Source organism: Convolutriloba macropyga, chromosome 10, assembly GCF_964194025.1.
Source record: "Convolutriloba macropyga chromosome 10, txConMacr16.3, whole genome shotgun sequence".
Taxonomy (NCBI): Eukaryota; Metazoa; Xenacoelomorpha; order Acoela; family Convolutidae; genus Convolutriloba; species Convolutriloba macropyga.
The window spans coordinates 37,174,258-37,185,727 of record NC_134477.1 but is presented as its reverse complement, the minus strand read 5'-3'; the positions used below and the strand labels follow the sequence as shown (position 1 = coordinate 37,185,727).

The 11,470-nt window shown below is 37.9% G+C and overlaps 1 protein-coding gene across 5 annotated transcripts in view; it reads right to left on the bottom strand.

The window, feature by feature from the left end:
• Positions 1–387: 387 nt before the first annotated feature.
• Positions 388–11,470, bottom strand: part of LOC142347900 (uncharacterized) — a 67,600-nt gene continuing 56,517 nt past the window's right edge. For all 5 annotated transcript variants that reach the window (XM_075399058.1, XM_075399062.1, XM_075399060.1 and 2 more), the window contains exons 9-10: positions 6,520–6,580; positions 388–2,755 (exon numbers count right to left, since the gene is read on the bottom strand). In XM_075399058.1, the coding sequence (XP_075255173.1) occupies positions 1,876–2,755; positions 6,520–6,580 (941 nt within the window). In that variant the 3' untranslated portion in view covers positions 388–1,875. The remainder of the gene's footprint in view (positions 2,756–6,519; positions 6,581–11,470) is intronic.

Genomic DNA, 11,470 nt, shown 5'->3' with positions numbered 1-11,470 from the left:
TTCACTTTTAAGTCTCACTCTCTCGAAATCACTTAACGTATAACTGCTCAATTTTCAGTACTTCAAACACTTTCAGTACTTGAAACCTTTTCCTCTCATCTTTAAGTGCGATACTAGCTAGCTCAATTTTTACTCATTAATATCGACATACAAGCACACAACACGACACGTTTCCCAATGATAAAAGGGAGCATAATTAATTTCAAAGTTAATGATTTCACACGTACTAGTGTTTTTCACCCTGATTTTACACTAATGAGGTTTTTTACTTCCTACAATACTTAGTTTTTCCACTATACAAAACTAGTGAACAAGTTCATTCAACCTCAATTTTCTGTGATACACTTAAACATTTCTGGTTGTCTAAACTGGAAAGGGTGAGCAAAATGAAGTTTCATAAAGTTTAATTACAAAAATATTTATATATTGCATAATTAATCAATAATTTTTGACAAAAAGAAATATCTAGTGAAGCGCTGAGAGAAAGAAAGAGTTTCTTGGGACCTACAACACACAACACGAATATTATAGTCATAAACGATAAAGGAATCTTTGAAAAGAAAGCTATTTTGCGATGGATGATGTTGTTGTCTGTAAAAACAACAAACAAAACAAACAGCAGAGACTGGCGAAAACCAAACACCAGTCATAACCAATCATAACTGGACTTGTTTTCATAACCACAATTATTAATGATTTCACACATTGATGGCACCAGTATTTGACCTCCTCGAAAACTTCCAAATTTAATCAAGATTTTTTCCGACATCAGGCAAACTTGATAAAATTAGCAGTTAACTAGTAGTTAATAAGGATATAACTATAATAAATAGGGGTGTATCTGCACTTGTGTTTAATTTAAGTGTGTACTGCAGCAAATGAAACACATTTTGAAGGGATTTTTTGTATCGCACATCAGCCAAAAATTTAATTTTCCTTGTAATTTTCCATAACCTGAAAAAAATAATGTAAACTTCTTTGTAAATTTTTCTCAAATCAATTTTTTTTCAGGCAATGGCTAAAAGTGCAACAGTGATATGATTAAACTATTGAATAAAGCTTTTGTTATACTGGATAAAACTAGAAAACATTTCCAATAAACCATCCAGCCCAATCTGCAATTCATCAACTTGATTTCTTTTGAAGTGAAATTGTGGTTTGGTTCTTCTACTATTTGAGTCATACAAAACATTGGATAGTAATTAGCATTTGCACCAAAGTAAAGCTCATTTAGTGATGTCTTTGTATTTGAGAGAGAGAGAGAAAGCTCCGAGAGAATATGATTTGTTGCTTTAATGTTCAAGACTTTTCAAGCCTTAAAGCTCTTCCTTCTAAAGACGTTTTATAATTATTCTACAACAGCTAAGAGTATAAGAAATATTTCAAATTTATTTAAGGGAGCACATAAAATTGGGAGTAACTAAACTGCACTTTAAAAGGTAGTTTCAAATTCGTTCACAAGTTGAACCAATAGCAAAACATCAAAATTTTCATCAAAATGAAGTTTTTAGGCTAAATTTGGTTATTTTCAGATGGAGTCTTTGTGGAATGGCATCTAGGAACTCAAATTAGTCTTAAGAAGTTTTCAGAAAATGTTTTTCAGTTGACCGAGCATACATTCGGTACGAATTTCATTCGGAAAGTGTCCATATATGGTGACCAGACCATGCAGTTACGTAATTTGTCATGACGTAATAGTAGACGAACTCTGATCGCAGAGTACTGGAAGTTGCGCAATCATGGCTTTCGGCTCTGCCGAGGTCTTGTTTGCGTCTCGTTAGCGGCTTCTGTAGTTTATACATAAACATTTACTGTATAATAGCGAGGTACCGGATTTTTGGATATTGTATTTGAGCTTGTCATTGCATGAGTGTTTCAATTTGAAGCTGCCGCGTGAACATTCTGGGAAAACAGACCGGCTGATCCAGCGGCTACAGATGTTGCGAAGGGGTGATGAGCCGAGGATGTAGAAAAGGGTAGACCACCGGCAGCATTGCCCATAACTTGCGACCCGGCTGCATTCGAATTAGGGGGATATCCTCCGTTATGTTGACCGGAAACGGCGACTGCAGCTGCGAAGAACGGGGCTAAGTTCTGTTGAGCAGCTGCTGCGTGGGCGGGTGTTGAGATAGGGTTCTGGGGCAACAGACTGCTGTGATTGGCTGCAAGCAGGACCCCGGCTGCTGCCACTTGAGCTGCGGCCATCTGAGCCTGGGCTTGAGACGTCTGATTGTGGTGGACAGATACCGCGGGGTTACCAGGGTTCAGGCCAGTTGTTGGGGGCGATACGGATCCTCCGCCGCTGGGCTGCCCGGATCCCAGATCCAGCTGAGCACCCCCTGCTGAGGTGTGACCAGGTAGCAAGTTTGATGACGATGAGGAATTGGCGCTGTTGTTTTTGTTGATAGTCATATCAGTTGCTGTGGGGATCTGTGCTCCTGGGGTGGCACAGCTGCTGTTGTTTGAGTTCACACCAGCTGTGTTCTGCTGCTGACAATTGACATTGATATGTTGTCCTGCTGATGCAACTGCAGCTGCTGCTAGACTGGGGGGAGAGAGTTGGCCTAACTGCTGGTGGGGGTGGTGGTAGCCCAGGGCGACTGCGCTCTGTTGCAACTGGGCTGCTCTTTCTGCTGCCAAACATTCCTCAGATTCACTGCACTGGTCTTCAGAATCGTCACCACTGTTGGGGTTAGCCACTGTCATTTGGAACCCGTCTTCAGTCTTGATCATAAATTGACACTTTTTCTTCCGCCTGCAACACAAACAACTTTTTTAACCAAGTGCTCTATTTTTTAACCTCCGACTTTTGTTATTTGTATTTGTTTGCATTGGGAATTTTTTGCATTTTATCAAAGCGTTCTCCTTCCAGATAGTGTAGCAGTGCTACATACAATACAAAACTCAATCATTTTTAGTGCTATCTGATGCTATCCTACTGTGCTATTGCTGTAGTCTATGTCGACATAGTGAATCAACCAATCACATTATGCCAGCTGGCAAAAAGTATAAACCACGACTTTAAAAAGCAGTGAATTTGTAGTTGAAGCACTTTTTCCAACTCTGCGAGGATTCAATCCACTGGCTGGCGATTCAAGCCCAGCAGCAGAGGAATAGCCGCAAACAACAACAAGCTCAGCTGAGCGCGGCGGCTAAATGCTTAGCGATATAGCTCGAGCAGTAAGAGCTAATGCTTAGCTTATTTCCTCACATTAGTAGTACATACAATTATGCGCTATAATAGATAGTGATGACTGTAACTAAGTACGTATTTCCAATTCAACATCTCAATATTCACACACATTTTTCTTACTCTAAAATCTGGTGCGCCGAGCAGCAAAAAATTTACACCTTAAGAATGTGAGACTTTCTTCTTTCGTTCACTGTTATCACTATTTTCTTTTTCTGTTTGTCCCCGGAGGGATGAATTTCTTGCTTTGTTTTTGTTGTTATCAATTGTTATTATTCTGATTTCGGACTGCGATGTTCAATTATTTGTCAGTTACACTCGTTTATTATTGAAAACGCCAAAAAGAGCGTTGCCTTTATTTGTTTGCCTAAAATGGCTTTTTGGTGAGGCAAATTTTGCCCACACAATGGTACCTGAAGTTTATTGAATTATTGCCGTAGCAGATGTGTCAACAAAACACAATAACTGGATGCAACGAAGCAATACAAGAAGAGAAAGAGATTCGGATTAACCAGAGATGAAGTCATATTCACAAACTGAAAAAACTTTTCAATTTCCTTAAAACTGGGGTGAGATGTAGCAGTGCTACATACAATACAAAACTCAATCATTTTTAGTGCTATCTGATGCTATCCTACTGTGCTATTGCTGTAGTCTATGTCGACATAGTGAATCAACCAATCACATTATGCCAGCTGGCAAAAAGTATAAACCACCACTTTAAAAAGCAGTGAATTTGTAGTTGAAGCACTTTTTCCAACTCTGCGAGGATTCAATCCACTGGCTGGCGATTCAAGCCCAGCAGCAGAGGAATAGCCGCAAACAACAACAAGCTCAGCTGAGCGCGGCGGCTAAATGCTTAGCGATATAGCTCGAGCAGTAAGAGCTAATGCTTAGCTTATTTCCTCACATTAGTAGTACATACAATTATGCGCTATAATAGATAGTGATGACTGTAACTAAGTACGTATTTCCAATTCAACATCTCAATATTCACACACATTTTTCTTACTCTAAAAATAGCATCGACAATGTTATGAAACCAACTAAATCTGCATAAATAATTCCCCTCCTGCGTAAATTTATCAGACAATCAATTTTCAAACACAGAAATTACAGAATTTTTAAGTAAATAAATGTTTCTTAGAAATCTTTTCACAAATCTATGCGTAATTCAACAATTTTCAAAAATTCAGACAGCAGTTTAAATCTGCTGTTTAAATCAGTTCACAAAATAATTTTACGATTCTTTTCACGTTTTTGACGCCTTTTCCACTTCTTCAAAAGCAGCATGATGTTTGAGTTCTTTTCCTTTGGGTTAATTAATCTTAGCATTTACAAATCACCCCTAAAACACTCTGGGCATAGTTTTGCATTTCCCCACAATTTCGAGGCATTTAATTTACTTTTTCCGTCCTGTCCCAGAGTTTGTTTGTTTGTTTTTGTTAGTTTGATATTAGTTGCTTCCCTGCCGCCGGCTAATTTTCCATCTAGTTTCTACCTTTGATTCCCAATTTACACTTAACAATTCCTAATTTTTCCCTGTTAGTATTGAATTCCTACTCAAAGACAATGAGTAATACTAATCGCTATAATGAGGGACAATTAGTAATAAGGTAAAATTAACTCACAGTCCATAATCAGTGTGCTATTTTTGATCTTTTTCAGTATTTTCCTTAACAAGCAGAATTTTGGCGACAAAAGATAAAAGGGAAATAGAGTAAACGATACTATTCATTGCTTACGGCACAGAACAAAATAACCCAATCGATTTGGGGGCCAATTATTTGAGTGTGAACTATATTTCGCAATTTGACCAATTTCGCCGCGACTTGAGTTATGAAGAATAAAGGGCCAAACTATGTACCCAAGGATATAAGGATTTATTAATTCATATGAGCATGAAATATTCCTATCAAGCAGTCGGTGTCATTAGTTTTATCACCTTCGCAAAAGTCTTTTTGTTATTTATTGCCTAAGAAAAAATTTTCTGAAAAAAGTCGGAAACAAAAAAACCATAACTTAAATTATCAAAACTAGCTTTCGGTATCGTAGTTATGTTTCTCAAGATTGCAAAAAAGATAACAAAAATTGAAAGCTCAGTTGACTGTTGAATTGTAGCTTGGTACGTGACTTTTTCCATCAGTTTCAGGACAGATTCTAATTCAACCAATCACGTTTCAGATAGTTGACAGGCAGCAAATTCTGATTGGTTGAACTTGGAGAACCGGAAAAGTTGAGTCAAAATGGCCGCTTCAAAGCTTAGTGAATGACTTTTGATCTACTTATGGTAGCCGTGTGAAATCATTTGATATAGTAGTTTGTTCCGTTCTTTCGGGTACCTTTCACGTCTGTTCCCTCTTGCCTTATTGGTCTATGGCCAAATCAATTCTTTGCCCTTTGGTCTCGTTTTGTACCTTTGGTCTTGCCAGTTAGTTTCTCTCTCTGTCTCTTTTCCTCAGAAGTGGGAAAGGGTGAGAGAGTGTGTGTGATTATATTGCCTGAAAGATCTTGCAAGACTCAAAGAGAGAGTTGCTCCGTTGACAGCCGATAGAGAGAGATGAAATGGAAAGGGGCTCACAGGACAAGAAAGAGATCAAGGCCGAAGCCGCCGCCAATTGAAGTCAGTGTGAATTTTCACTACATCAAACGATCAGGAATGCACAAAAGTGAACAAACGTTCTACTCCTCAGCTCAAATCACTTCAAACAACAACAAGCTACCAGGCCACAGGAGCAACTTAACAACGTACATTATACTTAATTCACAAATGTTTGAGTATTTTGAACACAAGTTGCAACTGCAAAAAAAATCTCACCTAAACTTGCCGTTTAAACTGGAAAAATGTGATCATCAAGCTGTTAAGTGCGAGTTTCAACATTTTGATTGGTTCGGTAGGAACCTGGACTGATGTGCGTGCAAAAGTTCCGACCGTATCACAAGAAAATTGAATAGGACTGCTGAGCATCTTCCGACATCTAAGTTCAATCAATTCTTTTTCAATGCGCCCCTCAATGTAGTCAAAATTTAATAACCTACATTTTAACCTCAGGGTCATTTAACCCGGCAAATGAGTCACTTGTAAACCCTATTTTTGTAACACCCTATTTTTCGTAAAACATTAGATACCTAAGCATAATCTAGATAAGCCCAATTTTCATAATGAATGTTGCTAAATGTTGCCATGATCTTCGTAAAATACTTAATTTATGGACCATGTGTGATGATCTCGTGCACATCTTGACATTTTCCGATCAAAACTCTTATCAAAAATTTCTTGACGATATTTCAAGTTCAGTTTCAGTGAGTAGTGTTAGTAGGTAACTGACCTGCAATGTTTGCACCATGCGTCTTGTTGATCCATCCCAAATCTAGCTCTGCACTTCTTGTCTGAAACAAACAAACAAACAACATAAACAATCCAAAATAGACCATAACTTTATCAATTGCAACTGTAACAACCCACCACTGTACCTTTATTAACAATTAGCACAAAATTTTCGTGCTAAGAAGACTCGAACTAACAACTTCAAGCATTGCGGTCTAGCGTGTTAACCTTTGCACCACAGTCATGGTAATTTTCCTGGATTTTTTTTTCTTATACCAGCTGGTAGTTGTTACATCACCACGTTGCCATGAAAACTGTCAATTTAAACAGCCGAGTGTTCATGTCCCAAAAATACACTGCTTCATCATTACAAAATAATAACGGCAGTTAAAATGAAACCGGGAGCTTAATAATGTAAGGATAACAGCAAGCGAAAATGAGAAATCTATTCTTAACTTTTGTTACATCAGTAAGCATAAGCAGCCATTGAATTCGTCGTGTTTACTGCAGTAACTGTTTAAATAAGTAACTTGGCTTCTTGCGGCGACAACTTTGTTTACGCATGACTCGCAAAGATTTTTAAAACAGGTTTAAAGGCACCATAACTTTGACATTTTCTAGACCTTTGAAATATTAACTGCTTTTATGAAAGTTCTATAATTTACATCCACTAGTTGAAAATTGTACTTTTATGAGGAGAACCATGGCAGAACTTACAGCACTTGAGCTAATCATTAACTAAAATTATTAACTCAAATTAATTGAGGAAAATCTTTTGTTTTTCAAGACTGGATCTTTAAAAGGAAACCCTGTGCGTCACTGGGTAGACTTTGAACAGTATCCTCTAATTAACCGGACCCTCTTTTGATGTCTATTCCCATTTTGATCCTAATCTCTTAGATTTCTTTGAGTATTAACACTGTAATGGTAAGGGGAGGGGGTTGTGGGGCTTTGATTAGACAGGTAAACTTTGAAGTTTATTCTTGATTGGCATGTGTCAAATTAAAGCATTGCCCTTTGACTATGTGTGTGTAAATGCGGTATTAGAAAGTTGGTCCGACATAACACTTAGGTATCAAATCAATCACGCAAACCATATTCGCTGGTGGTGCCAACTTCAAAGACAAACAAGCGATTGATCCGACAAATTGACAGAACAATTTATACTTGTGATTTACTTTTATTAACCACCGCCACCACCACAACTACAGTCCAAAAGCAGCCTGGCTACATTATAACATACAATAGGCTCCTTCGTTTTATTACAAACGCTTTAATATGTCTATACGTCTATATGCGCAAAGATTGCTTTTCCGATACTGAAAATTTAACTGTGTCCAGAATACAAACAAAAATGGCACAACTTGAACTTTTACTTTTTAAAAGGGTATTTTGATGATGGGGTGTTGTCTTGTATTGGGGCGAGCCGGTTTGCTTTGACTTGATAAGTTTGTTGTTATGAAAGTGTGTGTATCTATTGTAGATAGCGTTAAACCGTGTCTTGTTTCAATGAAGTTTTAAGTTGGCTAGTTTGTAAGTGTTGTGATATGTTTGTGTTGCTTTGAACTCTTTCTTTCTTTCTTTCTTCTAATCTGACCAACTATGGCCGCTATATCACTAGACGACTACTGCTTAACTAACTCTCTTTATCAACTCGCAAAAGGCTATTCAGATGGCTAGCAATTGTTTAGTGTGTATGTATGTGTGTGTGATTGGCGGTGACCACGGGCGGCAACTTCTAAAGACTTTTGCAGCTTTGTTTTCTCAGATCCACACAAACACAAACACATACATACAATCATATGCGCTTCAATCGTCTATGGTGAAAAGCGAAAGCGATATTGAGTAAAGAGAGAGAAAGAAAGAGAGTAAAGCAAAATAAAGAGAAGAAAGAAAGATCAAAAGAGAGGGCAAACACTTGAAAGGTAGCGGTCATTGAACTAGAGTTAAAGTTAAGAGATGAAAGACTTCAAACACACTTTTGTTAATCAATCATAAATTCTGACTTCTATCAACAAAGCACACTTTCGCACTACGCCATACTCAAAGCCCAATTGATTACTGTACAAACAAAGCACACTTGATTGCGGCTGTCGCTCTTATTGGTCAGCTTAATCAGCCAATCAAATGGCCACTTGGCACTTTTTCTCGCTGTCTGTCTGTTTGTTGTCTCTCTGTTGTGAATAAATGTGCGCGTAATTCGATTGGTTCATTTGGTGCGTGAAAAATTGTTCAAAAGCCATGGAACAAATGTGCGTTCACGTGTGTTAAGCAGAGAAGAGATTCTAGCAATAGCAGTTGTGGTAGTAGTGGTGGTGGTGTTGGGATACTTGAAATAGGAAAGAACAGAAGGCAATTGTGGGAATCAAAGGGGTTAAAGGGATTGGGAATATCGCGGCAAAGTAACGGCAGCTTAGCCGCTTTTCCTTTGATCCTATCCGGAAAAAGCCGCCGCGCCATCCGGCCACTAAATTCCAGCTAAATTCCAGCTACTAATAACAACACACACTATAACTAGATCACACACAAGCACATTAAAGACAAATTCTCTCTCTCTCTTCTCTTTTTACTTTAATTCACTGTCGCTTTCTTTCTTTTTCTTCTTTTGTCTCTTACTTTTTTCTCTCTAAAAGTGGCTATTGTTGGCTCCCTTTCTCTTGATACGCTACATTAGCTTTCACATTAAGTGTTTCATTCAGTATTACTTACCTATACTCTTTTTGGAAAAAAACTAACTTGAAGGCTTAAAAGGTTTTTGTGCTTCCTAAGCGTGTTATGATCACATCAGAATCTAGGACGCAAACGCTATTACAATACTTTTGATGTTGCACACTTGAAAAGAACTTAAAAGAACAAGTCAAAGGTCCCAATTAATTAAAAACAACAAGTGCAGAATAATTGGATGGAAAAAACTTAGGAAAAACTAGATTGAAAATGATTATATATGCATGTATGTATATTTGTATGACTCCTAATAGAGAAAACATCAATCGCTTTTGGAGTAATAAGGAATGAATTATTGTTCAATGTTTCAGTTTGTAGTTTGATCATAGAAAAGAGAGAGTGAAATTTTGATTCGGTTTGATCGCTTTTATGATGCCAGATCAGAGAAAATTAGACTGCTTTGATCATTGTATGACCGACCACGACAATACTACAACTAAACTGCTCTTAAAATATAACACACATAAATACACACATAAACACTCAATAGATATATGTGAGTAACTGCTATGGATTTGATAGATAGATAGATATGGCTAAATTCAAAAAGTACACTTTTACTTAAACAGGCTTCAATCAAGTTAAACTGAGCCTGATAAGCATAATTCACTTCAATTATTTGCTCTCTAAATAGACCAACTACTTCAAACAAAAAGTGGAAAACGCCCTTGACCTTTGACCTATTTTTTCCCATTTTAACTCAGACAGTTTTAGTAGCTATATCGGCTTCACCTAAATTTAGGGAATAATTATTCTGAGAGAATTATGGCGAGGCTAGTGTTTTGTTAAGTCTGCAGTTAGCACTGTTATTACAAGTTATAAACTAATGTCCTAGTGTGTATATATAAAGAACATAAAAATTGCCCTATGATTGATTATTGTAATGGCTATATAGCTGATTCACGGATCTTTGATCACGCAAACATTATCACATTTTCTCACCTAACAAATTCTCGCGCTCCCTCGCATACTTAACTTCTTAAATATTTCGAATTTCACCACCCCCCCCCCCCCCCCCCCCCCCCCAATATTTCCCCTGGAATTGCGCACGAATTTCCGAGTGGGTTTTAGCATGTATCATAATGTGTGGGCACTAAAACTTTCGGGGATGGCCATAAAAGTGTTGTTTGTGAGGGGATAGCAGTAGGACAATAGTGGTTGAGTTCAGTACTAACTAGAGAGAAAAGAGAGAGTTTAACGATTTCGGATAATCGTTTAGTTATTTTGTTAGTTTATTCTGTTTAATTTCGTTCTGGCCTCATAAAAGCGCCGACTCCTTTGATCTCTTTCTCTCTTCCGCTTTTCTCCGCGCGCGTGTTGGGTTTTCAGGTTCCCGGGCTATCGGTGTGCTGTAAGAGGTTCTACGCGGGGTGGGTGGGTGGGAGGAGGGGGGGGGGGGGGGGGGTGGGTAGATCAATAGAAGAGAGCGGATCAGTTCAGATTTCCTAGCAACTGTCAGTTGTATGTCTGTTAATTAGAATTATGTGCTCTTCTATCCGCTATCCATACAACCGTGTGTTATTTCACGCGCCTAAAAGTGCCCAAGAAAATTTCGGAACTTCAACTAGGACTGTAACTACTGAATTGGGCCTACCAAAATGATATCCTTGAACCCCCCAAATGGTCAGTTCAATTCTCAGGTTTTTACTTGTTTTGATCACATTAACTATATTCTGACAGCTCAACAAATAGCTCAAATTTAATTGATTTTTTTCAATGGACAAATTGATGACGCCATATTGCCACATTAGTTTCCTTTTCGAGTTTCAAGATTTTCGTTATTTCAGAGAGCAGAGACAAAAAAAGAGAAATAATAAACAGAGAGTTTATTATTGAGTAGTCTGGCTGAGAAGCTCCTAGCATTGTTTGCTGAAATCTTAGTTAAAATCTTGGGGCTTGGGGCCCAAAATATGGCCGACAAGATCAAAATAATTGAGTTAACTTTTCTTGATTGACCAGTTACCAGCCGTCTGTCTATCTATTGGGCAACTTTCTTTTGTAGTCTGTCAATGCTTGGGCATTTATTTGCCCAGGGAACACAAGTTGATCTGTGATGGGCAATTAGCATGCAGACTTCCTGATTTGCGACATCACATGAGAGAAAGAGGGAAGAAGAAAGAGAAAGGAAGAGCAAAAAGCCATCAAAGATTTTTTTCAAAGTCATCCAAAGTTGACAGAAGTGAGCAAATAGAATCAAATAGAAAAACTTAGAGTGTGTCATGTCGTTC